Source organism: Pleurodeles waltl, chromosome 7 (assembly GCF_031143425.1).
Source record: "Pleurodeles waltl isolate 20211129_DDA chromosome 7, aPleWal1.hap1.20221129, whole genome shotgun sequence".
Taxonomy (NCBI): domain Eukaryota; kingdom Metazoa; phylum Chordata; class Amphibia; order Caudata; family Salamandridae; genus Pleurodeles; species Pleurodeles waltl.
Genome location: NC_090446.1, coordinates 128,952,895 through 128,971,367, shown reverse-complemented (window position 1 = coordinate 128,971,367; position 18,473 = coordinate 128,952,895). Strand labels below are relative to the sequence as shown.

At 46.1% G+C, this 18,473-nt stretch overlaps 1 protein-coding gene across 1 annotated transcript in view; it reads left to right on the top strand.

Annotated features, from left to right (window-relative positions):
* The window catches only part of RAD21L1 (RAD21 cohesin complex component like 1), a 1,043,689-nt gene that overhangs the window by 794,209 nt on the left and 231,007 nt on the right, over positions 1-18,473 (top strand). Inside the window, exon 11 of the mRNA XM_069243305.1 lies at positions 98-237. Within this exon, the coding sequence (XP_069099406.1) occupies positions 98-237 (140 nt within the window). The remainder of the gene's footprint in view (positions 1-97; positions 238-18,473) is intronic.

Below are 18,473 nucleotides of genomic sequence, written 5' to 3'. Positions count from 1 at the left end.
TTGTGCAGAGAAAACAGGATTCCTGCTTCCTCATCATAACATTGTAAAGAGGCTCGGTGGTGAATAACTGTGGCTTGTTCTTTTCTTGCTCATGCAGATATGCCAATGGTAGAAGAGTCAAGTTGTCATCAGGAATCTAAACTGTCGGAAACGTGCAAGGCAAGTGTGGCTAAATCACCAATATTGCAGTTCCAGACAGGCGAAGATCATGGATTGAATAATGCTGCTGAAATGCTAGTAAGTATTGTATTAAGAGAACTATAAAGGGTTTGTCCAAGGAGTTTCTTTCAAAATCATTGCATTTCATGACATATGTCACTGTAAATATTTCTTACTTGCATTGAAAACCCTAACACATTTGTGAGACATCCAAAACTAGACTTTTAATTAGTATAGTCCTTGGACTTATTTCACAGGTTGATTTTCAAGAAAAGCATTTGCATACTGTTTTCTCCAAGCCTTCTCCCCAGCTTCCTTTTATCCTGCACCATACAAAATGCATTTGTGAGGTTCTCTTCCAGGGGATCCTCATCAAAGTCATAAACATTGAATATTCCCGCCCTTGTGCGGGGACCCCGGAGCATATATATATAAAATACATACATATTATCATGTGTAAAACAGCAATGCAGGCTATAATCATAAATAGGCTAAAATGCTTTATTTCTATGCAATTTTTTTTTTTTTTTTTTTTTTAAATTATATTATAAAATCACAATAGATCATAAATATCTACCTAAGCCCCAAAAACTGGACTTAGGGAAGTAAACAGCAGTAAATAGCAGAGAAAAATAGAAAAAACCACATTGAAAAACAATGAAGCATTCTTAGCCAATAGGCTGCATGCAGGTTAACACAGGAGAACCATAAAAACTTTGGCACCGTGCCTTTAAGACCCTGAGCACCTCCAGTATCCCACCATGCCTCAGGGGTGAAGGGAAGGTGACAGTTGGTTCACAGTTTGGTCAGTTCTTTTTTCCGGCTTCTTCTGAGAGGATCCTGGAGCATTGAGCTCTCAGTTTTTCTGAGTTTTCCTCAGAAAAATTCTTTAAAAAAGCGTTTTTCACTTTTCACTCGACAAGTAATATCTTTGTCTGAGCTAGGAAGGTTTTTTCTGACAGAAAAATGCCTTCTCTTTTTGTAAAATGTCCCTCTTGTGGGAAGAAGAAAGCCCAGTCAGACCCACACTCTCTGTGTATTGTCTGCCTGCCACAGAGTCACTGTCCTGACACCTGCAAGTATTGTAAGAACATGTCAAGGAGGACTCTCAAAGACAGAGAGAAGATCAGGCTACATGGGCTTCAGGAGAGGAAAAAGTCAACATCCTCTTCACTTCCCAGACCTACAGCAGAAGGAATGGCCCGTTCGACGTCGACAGGTAGGATTGTACCTGTTTGTTCTCCATCGACGTCATCGGCACCACCGTCTCACCGGCTTAGATCGCCGTCGACGGCGACCAGACCGACGTCGAGGGACAAAACGTCAAAGCATGGACACAGGGGTACATCTCAGTCGACGGCAGGCCGCCGTTCGGCGTCGAGTCATCTCCGGCGCTCCCGTTCGCCGTTGAGAACGTCTCACCCCTTGGCGTCGAAGGACACGACACCAAAAACACCTCGACGGCATGAACATCCGCCGTCGACCACTCGCCACTCAACGTCGAGACACACGACGGCGAGTAGGTCCAGGTCCCGTGATAGGCGATCGGCGTCAAGACACTCGACGGCAAGACCTCCGACGTCAGGACATTCGACGTCGAGAACAGACCAGCCAGCGCAACCTTCGACGTCGAGGATACAATCGACGTCGACACAACCTTCAGCGGTGTCACAGGCAGTGGAGCCAGCGGACAAAGCTCCCTCACCGGTGGTCTCTATAAGGAGTGCATCATCCCATTCCAGAGCATCGGGGCATGTTTCTCCCATCACAGCATCCCCGGATTCACAATACTCGAGGATGTATTCTCCTACTGCCTCATTACCGAGAACGCCATCGCCTACAGCTAGAGCAGGACGGGCTCGTTCTGCTTCTCGTCAGCCGACCACAAGACCTGCACACTCTGCTACAGCCTCTCGGAGCAGGTCCCGTTCCCGAAGGAGAACCAGGTCACGAACACCACGCAGAAGATCACCTTCTTGGTCTTCTTCAGGATCGTCTGTGGGGCGCTACTCCCCCACACTCACAGATTCTCCACCTGCTAGGATTTCCACGGTGGATGATATCACCACTTTTAATGAGGTTCTTCTAAGGGGAGCGCAGAAGCTAAATATTGAGGTACCAGAGCCGGCCACCTCATCCTCAGTTATCTTTGAGACCCTACAACACAGATCAGTCTCGAGAAAACTGCTGCCACTAGTACCGGGTTTGCTGCAACCGACTATGGACACTTTTCTGTCTCCAGCCACTCTCAAGTCTGCCCCGGCTAGGATTCAAAAGAAATACAAAGCTCCGGAACAAGATCCTTTATTCCTGCGGAAGGATCCGCCACCGGACTCTGTGATCTTAGCCGCAGCCAGAAAAACACACTCTGTGGCATCATCTTCCACAGTCCCCCCGGATAAGGAGAGCAGACACCTAGACTCTCTGGGGAGAAAGATGTGCGGTACGGCGGCATCTGCTATGAAGGTCTCCAGCGCCTCAGCACTTCTGGGCAGATATGACCGCTCTCTGTGGGACTCACTCCACAGATTTACAGAAAAGTTGCCCAGGGAAGATAGACAGGACTTCCAGGAAATCTTGCAGGAAGGGGGCCTAGTATCTAACCAGGTCATCAGCGCGGCGGCGGACGGGGCGGATTTGGCTGCGCATGGGTATGCGCACGGAATCTGCGCTAGGAGGTCTTCCTGGCTACGGCTCACGGGTCTGAAGCAGGAAGCACAGCAGCGCATTTTGAACCTCCCATTCAGCGGGAGTTCGTTGTTCGGTACCCACGCGGATGAAGAGATGGCCCGAATGAAAACGGAAGTCGACACGATGAGGGCAGTGGGCCTGGAGCGTAAAAAAGACTTCAGGCGGAGGTACAGGCCGTATGACAGACGACCATTCCAGCAGAGGGTTCAAACCCCTCACTGGTCTCAAAGGCCACAACAACGACAGGGACGTCCCCTGTTTCAGGCACGTAGACCCACAAGAGACAGAGGGTCAAGTAGACCTCAACAGTCTACAGCAAAGACGCCATCAAAGCAATGAGGCATTGCTTCCCTCAGCACTGTGCACCACTCCGGTGGGGGGAAGTGTTACGCATCATCTTCGCGAGTGGCACTCAATCACAAAAGACAAATGGGTGCTCAATATTGTCGAACATGGCTATTCTCTCCTTTTCAAAAAACCTCCTCCACACTTGCCGCCAGCAAGGTGTTTTCCTTCTCATCTCAGCCTGCTACGCAAGGAAGTTCTCGCACTCCTACAAAAGAAAGCTGTAGAAAAGGTTCCTCCGGCACAAAAAGGAAAAGGGGTGTACTCCCGTTACTTTCTGGTGGCGAAAAAAGGTCAACAGGGCCTCTTCAGACCAATTCTGGACTTACGGCTCCTGAACAAGTACATAAGAAAACAAAAGTTCAGGATGCTAGCCCTTCACCAGATTGTCCCGCAACTGCATCAGGGAGACTGGATGTGCTCCATCGATCTACAGGATGCATATTTTCACATCCCAATAGCAACCAAACATCGGAAATTTTTACGTTTCCAGATAGCGTCACAGCACTACCAATTCAGAGTCCTTCCATTCGGCCTGAAGTCTGCACCCCGAGTCTTTTCAAAATGTGTAGCAGTGGTAGCGGCACACCTTCGAAGACAAAAAATATTCGTCTATCCCTACCTGGACGACTGGCTAGTGAAGGCCTCATCTCCGGATCAGGCGAGAAAACATCGAGATATCGTTCTAAGAACTTTCGAGTCTCTAGGTCTTCAAATCAACCACGACAAGTCAACCTTGATTCCAACACAAAACCTCCGCTACCTGGGAGCGATACTAAACACAGAGCTCCAAAGAGTGTATCCTTCGGAGGAACGACTTTTATCAATCCACAGGAAGTGTCAACATCTATTAATAGCCGATGCACCTACAGCTCGTCAGGTGACATCGCTTCTGGGCTCCATGGCTTCATGCATCTTCATTGTCCCGAATGCCAGGCTACGCATGAGGCCCCTTCAGGAGGCATTAGAGAACAATTGGAGCCAAAAGACTGGTCACTGGGAGGACAGAGTTCGACTACCAACAGTGGCTTTTCAATCACTACAATGGTGGATGCACAGACCACACCTGTCGATAGGTTCTCCGTTTCACCAGACAATTCCAGTCGACACTCTGGTGACGGATGCGTCTCTTCAGGGTTGGGGTGCTCATCTGGGTTCCTTCCAAGCTCAGGGTCTGTGGTCCGACAAGGAAAAGAACTATCACATAAATCTACTGGAACTCAGAGCAGTCCATCTGGCTCTCAAATCTTTCTCTCCATTGGTTCAGGGGAAATCTATCCTAGTTCAGACAGACAATACAACCACAATGTATTACCTGAACAAACAGGGGGGAACAAGATCACTACCTCTGTCTCGAGAATCCCAAACGATATGGCATTGGCTCCTGGCCAGGGGAATGTCTATCACAGCGGTACACCTGCCAGGTCAGCAAAACGTAGAGGCAGATTTCCTGAGCAGACATCTGGAAGACGCGCACGACTGGGTGCTACACGACGAAGTCGTCGAGGACATCTTCGGTCAATGGGGTCGACCTCAGTTGGATCTCTTTGCAGACGAAACAAACAAAAAATGCCCAGACTTCGCGTCCAGGTTCTGCCGTCCGGGATCTCAAGGGAATGCCCTGTTGATCAACTGGTCAGGGACATTTCTCTACGCCTTTCCACCGATTCCCCTCATACCGGCAGTAATCAACAAATTTTACAAATCCAGAACCAGAATGATTCTGATAGCGCCACAATGGCCCCGCCAATTCTGGTACACGGACCTACTCAACTTATCGGAAAGACCTCACAGGAGGTTGCCGTGCAGACCGGATCTCCTGAGCAGGATGGAAGGCAGAATCCTACATCCCAACCTTCCCTCTCTGAGCTTGACAGCATGGCTCCTGAATTCCTACAGTATGGGCACCTAGGGCTCTCACAGGAGTGCATGAGCATCTTGAAAGAGTCAAAACGACCTTCCACGCGGCGTTCTTACGCTTTTAAGTGGAAGAGATTTTACATCTGGTGCTCTCAACAAGGTATAAATCCCATACGAGCTCAGGAGGACGTCATACTATCCTATTTACTTCATCTGGCGAAGTCTGGTCTGCAGGTATCTTCTATTAAGGTTCATTTATCTGCAATTACAGCGTATCGTAAGTCGCCTTCTCAGGAATCCTTCTTTACGATACCTGTAGTCAAGGATTTTTTAGAAGGCTTGAAAAAGGTTTTTCCTCCCATTCGGAGACCTTCTCCTCCATGGGAACTGAATGTAGTCCTGTCAAAACTTATGGGCCCTCCCTTTGAACCTATCCACAAGGCCTCTTTACAGCACCTTACGTGGAAGACGGCTTTTTTGGTGGCCATTACTTCAGCGAGGAGGGTCAGCGAAATTCAGGCTCTGTCTTGTAGAGAACCGTACACGGTTTTTCACGATAATAGAGTGGTTCTGCGAACTCACCCATCTTTCCTTCCGAAGGTGGTGTCAGAATTCCATATCAATCAGACTATATCTTTACCGACTTTCTTTCCCAATCCGGAGACTCCGGCTGAGAAAGCATTGCATTCTTTAGACTTAAAAAGAGTGCTGAAATTCTATTTGGACAAAACAAAACCGATTAGACATTCTAACCATTTGTTTCTGAATTATGGTCATTTAAGAACAGGAGAGGGAGCGTCTAAACGAACTATATCAAGATGGATTGTGTCTTGTATTGTTAACACTTACCAACTGGCTAATAAGCAATTACTGGCTAGGCCAAAAGCGCATTCCACAATGGGAAAAGCGGCTACTGCTGCCCTCCTTAACAATGTACCAATTTCCGAGATTTGTAAGGCTGCTACATGGAAGTCTGTGCATACCTTTACTAAGCATTACTGTTTAGACTCGGATGCAAGAGCGGATGCCCAGGTGGGGCAGGCCTCTCTTAGAAATCTATTTGCATGAATATGTATTCTTTCCTGCACTTCTTTCGGACAGTCCGCAGAGTTTAGGGATGGGCTTGCTAATCTATTCAATGTTTATGACTATTGATGAGGATCCCCTGGAAGAGAAGGATTAGTTACTTACCTGTAAATCCTAGTTCTCTTCCAGGGGTATCCTCATCAAAGTCATAAACAACCCACCCTCCTCCCCGGACTTAAGTCTCCTAGAAGTGCAGGACAGATTATCTTTCTGATCAGTTACACAGATTGTCACCGTAAAAAAGTACTGACCTAACTGTGAACCAACTGTCACCTTCCCTTCACCCCTGAGGCATGGTGGGATACTGGAGGTGCTCAGGGTCTTAAAGGCACGGTGCCAAAGTTTTTATGGTTCTCCTGTGTTAACCTGCATGCAGCCTATTGGCTAAGAATGCTTCATTGTTTTTCAATGTGGTTTTTTCTATTTCTCTCTGCTATTTACTGCTGTTTACTTCCCTAAGTCCAGTTTTTGGGGCTTAGGTAGATATTTATGATCTATTGTGATTTTATAATATAATTTAAAAAAAAAAACAAAAAAAAACTTGCATAGAAATAAAGCATTTTAGCCTATTTATGATTATAGCCTGCATTGCTGTTTTACACATGATAATATGTATGTATTTTATATATATATGCTCCGGGGTCCCCGCACAAGGGCGGGAATATTCAATGTTTATGACTTTGATGAGGATACCCCTGGAAGAGAACTAGGATTTACAGGTAAGTAACTAATCCTTCTACGTTGGTGGCATTGAAGTGGATGCACACAGGATGAGCTCTCAAGTGTCCTGGCTTGAAAATAGCAGTCACCGATATCCTCTAGGATAGGACGTGCATAACCCTCTGTTAAAGGGTCCCAGAGTATGTTGGCCTGACGGATTCCCATCAACAGCAGAGAAGGTGTTGCCTGGATAGAAGGACTTTGACCTGGATGGGAAATCTGAGATAAAATTACACTCCTATGCCAAAGGAATTTTGCACGATCTGCCACAAGAGAGTTTGCAGGGAAAATGGAGAGTTGTCCATGTGGTATCTTATTGTTGGGGAGTGGAGCGACAGCCTTAAAAATTCATTGTGAGTGAGTGATAGGAGATGAACTGTGGAAGAGACTAAAATCATATAGCTGTAGGTGCTGTAAATGGGAACTACTCACCAGCAGAAGTGGAGCAGAGAGAGTAGAACTTGAAGAGAGCGGGAGGAGGAACCCTGAGATTGGAGCTGGGAATTCCATTGATGACAAATGGAGTACGCATGAATAGACATAGCAATGGCTGAGTGTCCAGAATGGGGCAAGGAGGCAGTTGTGCTTGGGTGCTGCATGGGAAGCAGATCATGTGGAATGGCAAAGGCGCAATAGACATGTTTTTGCTGTCTTGCTTCTGGCTTTCTGCTGCTGCCTCCTTGCCTCCTGAAGACACCTGCTGATGTGTAGAGAGGAGCAAACACCAAACACTGGAAATCTTTTCCCCATCACTGTTAATAGAAAGTGGACCATCATACTGATAAAACAGGGGAGCAGTTTCCTGTGGAGCTCAGGATTGCCAAGACCTGATCAACATAACCATCAAAACACACATGAAAAGGAGCTGACTTAGTCAAAATCTGTGGTCTTGAATGAAGGTTACTTAGGCACAGCTAAAATCCACAGCAGTAGTTGGACACTCAGAGTACAAAGGGAGTAGACTTGGCCCTCAGATTGGTCCCTGGTGGTAACTAGGTCATGAAGACTACAGCATTGCAGTTTAGATAGCTGACCAGAATTCTTGCCTGATTGTATTCCCGCTTTCTTACAGAAAAGCTCCTGAAAGCCTTCTGCTCATTGAATAACTTTGAATTAAAATTGATAATTCTGTGTAGTGAATTCCACTGTGATAAATCAGATTTTCACATAACTTACGCCAAAGATCTTTTTTTTTTTTTTTTTTTTTAATAATCCCTTGCAATGGAGGCAGAGGAACAGAAATGTGGAAGAGGGAGGGATGGAACAATCTGTAGAGGAAGAAGAGAGAACAGGTCTACATAGAACAGATCCCATTGGACCACATCCATCAAGGGAGATAGCATATGCTGATAATTGTGGAACATGCCCGAAAATTGGCATGCATTCATGCAGTATGTGGTAATTGGTTGATTAAGTCAAAGGAGATAAAATTGACTCAAACTCATTGAGTACAGTTAATGGAATGTCAATGGCCACAAAGTAGGCAGAGTATGAGTTATTCACGCCCTTAGCCCTATATATTTTTTCTTAGCTTGCAGGGTTGTACAGGAAGTTATACAAGATGTTTACTGTATGTCATTATTGTGTTATTAAGACTTGTCGTTCAGTCGTTGACTATGGGCGGGGGGCTGAATGAGCAGAAAGTCTACTCTAAGAGTACTGACAAGATGGTTTGCACAGATCTCGGTCTCTTGTTGGTCGACATTGGCTAAGGGTGGTTAGAAAGGATTGCAAGGTGTGAGTGACTCCTCTTAATGTAAAAGGTATTTATGATTTTTGCAAGTTCACAGTAAAGGGACAGAAGTACTTACTTTACTGGAAAACAATCTTTCTAATTGCTGTCAGCTGGAGAAATTTGGTGCAGGAGGACCAACAGCAGCTAAATTTGAGAAAGTGCCAGTACGATAGTTCTCATCAACAGATAATAAGAAAAGGGGATGGCAGATCTGGCTTCCAGTACCAAATCACCTATATGGTCAGAGGTGGTGGGGAAGAAATATTCGTTATCAGTGACATCAGAGTACGTTCTCACTTCTGGTCAAGTAAACTTTTTTTTTTTTTTTTTAATTTTTTTTTAAATTTGAGCTCATACAACCAACAAAAGAAAACATTCACCAAGGAAAAGAAATATTGATTATTGCAAATTTCTGATGTTGAAATCTTACTGTAGGGCAGTACCACAGCATAAAGATCGATCTCAAACATACAGGATGTGCATTTCTAAGCACCACTCAGTACAGAGAGTACAAGTTAGAAAAAAATAAAATAATGCAGGGCTTTCTTTAACATATACATTCCAAAGCACACTATGCCCCATCCCTCTAACATCAACATATTATCAATTCCAAAAGCTTACCGCATGCATGATTCTGCCACGGTTCTAAAAACTGTACTCAACTAATACTTGCAGCCAGATGTAATACATATTTCATAATTTAAAGAAGACAAGCAAAAACAGGAATGGGTAGATAAACTACAGAAGAAGCAGCTGAGAACCATGCTATAAAGTGCAGTTATAGATCTAGATATCCTTCTAAAAACAAACATATAATCAATTACAATAAAATGCAGCAATCTTGTATTCACTAAAGTGCTAAAGAATGCAGCTGGCATTCCAAATTCTGATTAAAGTGTGATAGAATAATGTGCCATGTCCAGCGGAATCCTCCAGAGCTACTGGAGTAAACTGTTGGAGCATCATTAATACTATTGTAATGCACTGTATTCTGTGGAAAAGACCAGCACGTTTTGTGTAAAGAAACACTTGGCAAGAATTTATAATGGAACCGCCCAAACCCGAAATATATTCAAGGGGCTCAGAATGGGACCAGATAGATGTGAACCTTTAACTGCCCCCAACACATATGCATGTGCTCCTTACATTTTCTCCAAATTGTAGGAGTCCCAGAGGGTTGCGAAGGACAGCAGATGACTCAGTAGGTGGACTCCGTGATTAAGAAGGTAATGCCTGAACTGGTGCGGGATTTGACTATCACCAGGGCTCTTAGGGACCAGCTCAACATTCCCCCATCGCGAAGTATCCTTGCACAAAGTTATCTAATTAAACCTGGGCTAAGTGACTGACTTTAGAGGTGGCATGTTATATTGCTCCAGGTGGTGTAGCCATCTTTTGATGAGTAGTGTGCTTTCCTTTTTGGGGTATGTGTGCAGTGCGGAGCAGTTTCATGGCACCCTTTTCTTTGTGTTTTTTGGTGAGTGAGTAGAGGGGTAGTGCAGGCCATTCACAACACCGCTCCCCCTCACCCCAGGGTTCTGGTGTGGGTGAGGTTTGTGTGAGAGGGAGGGCTGAGGGGCACGAGGTTTCTGGTGGGTGTGAGGTTTGGGTGGAAGGGGGCACTTGCAAGTGGAAGAAAAGGAAATATTGAGCTTTATCAAAGCAGACGTATTGAAATTTGAGTGTGAGCAGGGAAGGCGGCAGCAGATCATCGAAACTTAGTAATGCAAAATTTAAGAAATATTTTCTGTAATGCAAATGTTATCCTTAACAAGCATAAATATGGGGGGCTTATACAATAGCTAATGTCACTCTCTCTCCGGAGCTAAATTTTATACAAGAGACTCATCTGAAGTGTTATGCTCCTCAAATGTTTATTACTATTAGGTATTCCCATGCGTATTTTGCTTCAGGTGGGCTGGCAGCAGCTGGCGTAGTGATTTACTTAGGCAGTGGTACAGACAGGGAAGTAAGGGAAGTGAGTAGGGATCCTCGTAGCAGATGGCTGTGGTTGAAAGTATCAATCCATGTCTCCTCCCCTCAACCCGCTGAATTATAATGGCCCTATTAGTGACAATATTGAATTCTTATTATCCATCTAAAATATCGCTATGGAGCAGAGGGCCCACTGATCTTGGGTGTGGGGAGGGGATTTTAATTTTATTCAGGAACTGTCTTTAGACACATCTAATAAGGCTAAAAAAATGCAGAAGACTAAGAAAGTGATCTCTGCTAAAACAGGATTTTAGTTTTGGAGTTGAAGTTGCTGAGAGTGGCGAATTTTAAGAGTGTGTCCTTTCTCTCCTGTGGTTGGCCTACTACACCACTAACGCTCTGCATAGAATGTACCCTGATGTCCCCCACCAGTGTTTTTACTGCCAGCAGGATGATACGGGGGATTGGCTCCATATATTTTGTACATGTCCCAAACTAAGTTGGGAGGGGTTATTCTCTTCCAGGGGATCCTCATCAATAGTCATAAACATTGAATATTCCCGCCCTTGTGCGGGGACCCCGGAGCATATATAAAATACACACATATAAAGTATGAAATATGCACGAAAAAAAAAATATATAGCATTTTTAGTAGACATATCTTTCATACTAAACTCATATATACTTGTGTAAAACAGCAATGCAGGCTATAATCATAAACAGGCTAAAATGCTTTATTTCTATGAAGTTTTTTTTTTTTTTTTTTGTTATAAAATCACAATAGAGAATAAATATCTACCCAAGCCCCCAAAACTGAGCTTAGGGAAATAAGCAGTCGTAATCACTAGAGAAAAAAGAGAAAAACTACATTGAAAACAATGGAGCATTCTTAGCCAATAGGCTGCATGCAGGTTAACACAGGAGAACCATAAAAACTTTGGCACCGTGCCTTTAAGACCCAGAGCACCTCCAGTATCCCACCATGCCTCAGGGGTGAAGGAAAGGTGACAGTTGGTTCACAGTTAGGTCAGTTCTTTTTTCCGGCTTCTTTTGAGAGGATCCTGGAGCATTGAGCTCTCAGTTTTTCTGAGTTTTTCTCAGAAAAATCCTTTAAAACAGCGTTTTTTCCTGTTTCACTCGACAGATAACATCTTTGTCTGAGTTTGGCACTTTTTTCCTGACAGAAAAATGCCTTCACTTTTTGTCAAATGCCCTTCTTGTGGGAAGAAGGCCCAGTCAGACCCACACTCTCTTTGTATTGTGTGCCTGCCTCAGAGTCACTGCCCTGACACTTGCAAGCACTGCAAGAATATGTCGAAGAGGACTCTGAAGGACAGAGAAAAGATCAGACTCCATGGGCTTCATGAGAGGCAGAAAACATCGTCCTCTTCACTTCCCAGGCAACCAACAGGCCATTCTCAAGAGAGAATGGCCAGGTCGACGTCAACAGGTAGGAAAGTACCGGTTTGTTCTCCGTCGATGTCGTCGCTGCCACCGTCTCACCGGCATAGATCGCCGTCGACCCGCCCGACGTCGAAGGATACGCCGTCGAGGGGACATGGCCATCGCAGGGGCATATCTCAGTCGACGGCAGTCCGCCGATCGACGTCGAGCCATCACCGGCACGCCCGTTCTCCGCCGAAGACCGTACGCCCCAGACGTCAAGGGACACGACGTCGAAATCGCCACGACGGCATGAGCGACATCCGTTGTCGGCCACTCACCGCTCCACGTCGAGGCACACGACGGCGAGTAGGTCAAGGTCCAGAGATCGCCGCTCAACGTCGAGGCACTCAACGTCGAGACATTCAACGTCGAGACTAGACCAACCATTGTGCCCTTCGACGTCGGCACAGCAGTCGATGTCGACACAGGTTTTACCTGTCTCGCAGGGAGTAGAGCATCGTCCTCCAGCAGATAAGGCCGCACCATCTCCAGTGGTCTCCATACGGAGCGATTCATCTTGTTCGAGAGCGGCATCATCGGGGCATGTTTCACCCATCAACTTATCACCAAGATGGTTGGAGAGCCTTAATAGACCAGCGGCCTCCCCGGATTCACAGTACTCTTAAATGTACTCTCCTACTGCCTCTCTCCTGAGAACTCCATCACCGACAGCGCGGGCCGGACGGGCTCGTTTCTGCTCCTCGACAACCGACCGCGAGGCCTGGGCGCTCTGTTACAGCGTCTCGCAGCAGGTCTCGTTCCCAACGACGATCCAGGTCACGATCTCGACACAGAAGATCACCCTCTTGGTCGTCGTCAGGATCATCTGTCGGGCGTTACTCCCCCACCCTAACAGATTCTCCACCTGCTAGGATCTCACCGGTGGATGACATTACCACTTTTAACGAGGTGCTGTTAAGGGGAGCGCAGAAGTTAAATATAGAGGTTCCAGAGCCATCTACCTCCTCGTCAGTCATCTTTGAGACTCTGCAGCATAGATCAGTGTCGAAAAAGCTACTGCCGCTAGTGCCTGGCTTGTTGCAGCCAACCATGGACACTTTTCTGACCCCAGCCACACTCAAGTCTGCCCCGGCTAGGATTCTGAAAAAATATAAGGCTCCCGAACAGGAAGGATCCATCACCGGACTCTGTTATATTGGCCGCAGCCCGAAAAACCCACTCAGTGGCATCATCCTCCACGGTCCCCCCGGATAAAGAGAGCAGGCATCTAGACTCCTGGGGAGAAAGATGTGCGGTAAAGCGGCATCTATAATGAAAGTCTCTGCACTCCTGGGCAGGTATGACCGTTCTCTGTGGGACTCCCTCAACAGATTCACAGAAAAATTGCCCAGAGAAGACAGACAGGACTTTCAAGAAATCCTGCAAGAGGGATGCCTGGTATCCAACCAGGTCATCAGCGCGGCGGCGGATGGGGCGGACTTAGCTGCACATGGGTACGCACATGGAATCTGTGCCAGAAGGTCTTCCTGGCTGAGACTGACTGGTTTAAAGCAGGAAGCACAACAGTGCATCCTAAATCTCCCATTCAGCGGGAATGCGCTGTTCTGTACCCATGCAGATGAAGAGATGGCCTGCATGAAGACCGAGGTGGATACCATGAGGGCAGTAGGCCTGTAAAGGAAGAAAGATTTCAGACGGAGGTACAGGCCTTATGACAGGCGCCCGTTCCAGCAGAGGGTTCAAACCCCTCACTGGTCCCAAAGGCCACAACAACGGCAAGGACGCCCCCTTTTTCAGGCTCGTAAGCCCGCAAGGGAGCGAGGGTCAAGTAGACCTCAACAGTCCACACCGAAAGCGCCAGCCAAACAATGAGATCTCGCTTCCCTCGACACTGTACACCACTCCGGTGGGGGGGAAGTATCACAGGTTATCTTCACGAGTGGCACTCTATCACAAAAGACAAATGGGTGCTCAACATTGTCGAAAATGGCTACTCTCTTCTTTTCAGACAGCCTCCACCACACTTGCCAACAGCCAAATGCATTCCATCTCATCTCAGCCTGCTGCGCAAAGAGGCTCTCGCCCTCTTACAAAAGAAAGCAATAGAAAAGGTTCCACCTGCGCACAGAGGAAAGGGGGTTTACTCCTGTTATTTTCTGGTGGCGAAAAAGGGCCGAGAGGGCGTTTTCAGACCAATTCTGGACTTACGGCTGCTGAACAAGTACATAAGAAAACAGAAGTTCAGGATGCTAGCTCTTCACCAGATTTTCCCTCAACTACATCAGGGAGACTGGATGTGCTCCATCGACCTGCAGGATGCATATTTTCACATCCCAATAGCTCCCAAGCATCGGAAATTCTTGCGTTTCCAAATAGCTTCACAGCACTATCAGTTCAGAGTTCTACCATTCGGCCTGAAATCTGCCCCCGCGTCTTCTCGAAATGTGTGGCAGTGGTAGCGGCACATCTTCGAAAACAAAAGATCTTCATCTACCCATACCTAGACGGCTGGTTACTGAAGGCTTCCTCTCCGGATCAGGCGAGAAGCCATCGGGACATTGTGCTCAGAGTTTTCGAGTCTCTAGGTCTTCAAATCAATTACCAAAAGTCAACCTTGATTCCAACACAGAACCTTCACTACCTGGGGGCTATACTAAACACAGAGCTCCAAAGAGTGTATCCTTTGGAGGAACGACTATTATCAATAGACAGGAAGTGTCGAGACCTGTTGAAAGCCGACGCACCTACGGCCCGTCAGGTGTCATCGCTGCTGGGCTCCATGGCATCATGCATTTTCATTGTTCCAAATGCCAGGCTGCACTTGAGGCCCCTTGAAGAGGCATTGGAGAGCAACTGGAGCCAAAGGACAGGTCGCTGGGAGGACAGAGGGCGGCTGCCGACAGCGGCACTTCAGTCATTGCAATGGTGGATGCATAGACCTCACCTGTCAGTAGGTGCTCCGTTTCACCAGGTAGTTCCATCCGACACTGGTAACGGATGCGTCTCTTCAGGGATGGGGGGCTCATCTGGGTTCCCTTCAAGCTCAGGGCCTGTGGCCCGACAAGGAAAAGAACTACCACATCAATCTGCTGAAACTCAGAGCGGTCCATCTGGCTCTCAAGTCTTTCACTCCATTGATTCAGTGGAAATCTCTCCTAATACAAACGGACAATACAACCACAATGTATTATTTGAACAGACAGGGGGGAACGAGATCCCTACCCCTATCTCGAGAGTCCCAAACGATATGGGATTGGCTCCTGGCCAGGGGAATGTCACTTACAGCAGTTCACCTGCCAGGTCAACAAAACGTGGAAGCAGATTTCCTGAGCAGACACCTAGAGGACGCACACAATTGGGTCCTACACGGCAAAGTCGTCGAAGACACCTTCGTTCAAATGGGGTCGACCTCAATTGGATCTCTTCGCAGACGAAGTAAACAAGAAATGCCCAGACTTCGCATCCAGGTTCTTCCATCTGGGATCTCGAGGGAATGCCCTGTTGATCGACTGGTCAGGGATATTTCTCTACGCCTTTCCACCGATTCCCCTCATACCGGCAGTGGTCAACAAACTTTACAAATCCAGAACCAGAATGATTCTCATAGCGCCACAATGGCCCGTCAATTCTGGTACACAGATCTCCTCAACCTTTCGGAAAAACCTCACAGGAGGCTGCCGTGCAGACCGGATCTTCTGAGCAGGATGGGGGGCAGGATTCTACATCCCAACCTACCCTCTCTGAGCTTAACAGCATGGCTCCTGAATTCCTGCAATATGGACACCTAGGGCTCTCGCAGGAGTGCATGAACATCTTGAAAGAGTCCAAACGTCCTTCCACGCGGCGTTCGTACGCTTTAAAGTGGAAGAGATTCTACATATGGTGCTGTCAACAAGGGCAGAATCCCATACGGGCTCAGGAGGATGTCATACTATCTTATATACTTCATCTGGCAAAGTCCGGTCTGCAGGTATCATCTATTAAGGTACATTTGTCTGCCATTACAGCCTATCGTAAGTCACCTTCCCAGGAATCCTTCTTTACGAAACCAGTAGTCAAGGATTTCTTTTTGGTGGCCATTACTTCCGCGAAGAGGGTCAGTGAAATTCAGGCTTTGTCTTCCAAAGAACCGTACACAGTTTTTCACGACAATACAGTGGTTCTGCGAACTCACCCATCTTTCCTTCCGAAGGTGGTGTCAGAATTCCACATCAATCAGACTATATCTTTACCGACTTTCTTTCCCAATCCGGAGACTCCGGTGGAGAAAGCATTGCACTCCTTAGACTTGAAAAGAGTGCTGAAATTTTATTTGGATAAGACAAAATCGATTAGACATTCCAACCACTTATTTGTAAATTATGGTCATTTGAGGACAGGAGAGGCAGCATCTAAACGGACGATAACAAGATGGATAGTTTCTTGTATTGTTAATACTTACCAGCTGGCTAATAAACAATTACTAGCTAGGCCTAAAGCGCATTCTACAAGGGGAAATGCGGCTACTGCTGCCCTCCTTAACAATGTCCCAATCTCTGAGATTTGTAAGGCTGCTCCTTGGAAGTCTGTACATACATTTACTAGACATTACTGTTTAGATTCAGATGCAAGAGCAGACGCCCAGGTTGGGCAGGCCTCTTTGAGAAATGTATTTGCATAATACGTATCTATTCCTGCACTTCTATTAGACAGTCCGCAGAGTTTAGGGATGGGCTTGCTAATCTATTCAATGTTTATGACTATTGATGAGGATCCCCTGGAAGAGAAGGATAAGTTACTTACCTGTAAATCCTAGTTCTCTTCCAGGGGTATCCTGTTACAGGTAAGTAACTTATCCACTATAAGTAAAGGAGTAAAGACTACTATGGCCCCTGGTGCTGTTGTAAGGTTGTTTTAGCTAGTATGCGAGTACCTTTTAACCCTTAGCTTAGGCCTGCAACGTATGCCCTTTCATTTAGATAGATGGCATTTTATTAATTTTATTAATTTAGCAAACACATTGTTTAGTTGAGCTGTTTTTATTATTTTATCAGTTGTACCTACGCATATAATTTTGTTTTTCTTTTCTTGCATGACATATTCACTCTGTGCTTTCTCCAATGCTAACTAGGATAAGCTTATTACTTATTGCCGGCACAAAGTATTCATCACATCCCCAACTCCTCATACACAGAAATGTACATGTTATCACGTAAAGGCAGTTTCTCAGAACATCTGATGTTTTATTATAAAACCCTTCATTGCCCCCTTTACGTTAGAGGGGATTTCCAGCCAGTTGCCAGCGAATGTTGCACATCAGCTTTGCAGTATCTGCTGAGATCTGAAGCCTCCTCTGTCCATTTGTGGGAGGACTCTCTACCTACAACCACAGGTATGGGGGATGGGTTCCTTCTAGGGGGCCTGATGGGCTTATTAGAGCTTACACTGCCATGCTCTTGTATAGAATATCAGTAGTGCAGGTAGGGATTATAGAACCATTATTGTGACCGTTTGGTGGGACTTTTTCTGTTTCACTTTTCTCCTCACTGTTTTGATTTTATTATGTTTTATCATCCTGATAATCACAATACGTGCCCTTTTACATAGAATGCAGTTGATTCAATAAAACTTATTGAACATAGTCCTTCTTATGCTTGTCTTTGCCTGTATGAGACGTGTGACTGAAAGAAAGTGGTAAGATCGGTTCCACCATGGTTTCCCTGAGAAATCTAAGAAGTCATGGGAAGGGCTGCTGCAAATCACCTTTACCTGTGGGTACTGGTGAGGTGCTGCTAGCTGGCCGGAAGGGTTAGGCTGACAGCTGTCACATTGTGCCGTATCAGACTCAGTCCCCCGTGCTCTGTGGTGCTGCTGCCCAAATCCAGGAGTCTTGTTACAATAACGGGAGTCTCTTTACAACATTGCACTACCAATATTGGTTCAGCACTTAATAATGGTTTTTCCAAATATCTCTGGCTCATTACATGGTAAAAGACACCCTAATTTCCTTATACAGAGATGTACATGATACTTGGGATATCCTCCTCGGCTAAGATAGGAAGGACCTGTTTATCGCTGTAGGTAGTTAAAGCTTGATCCTTTAAAAGGATTAAATCCCCAGTTGGTGTTCCTATCTCTGAACAATACCACTTTCATATATTGAAATATGGCGGCACCCCAACAGGTTGTAATTGCAGCAAATATGAGGCCTCACAAATCATTTATTAAATAATGGCGTCTCAGAGGCGGGAGGAGCAGTTACTTTTGGAGTTGGGGCAAATTTTCCAGCTGTTGATGGGAACACGCAAATCTTTCATCAATGCACTGCTGCTAACGCATCCGCCCAATACTGACCATATGCATATTTAGAAATGCCTTTATCTTATTAAGAACACCAAAATTGGCTTGATGGCGCCCTATCTCACGTTGCACATATTAGACTAGGTCCTTTGAGCAATGAAGGTCCTAGATGACCACAGCTGGCCACATATACACCACACCCTAATGCTAATACAATGGCAGTAGCAGAATTACGCCGCCTATATAATGATTTAGT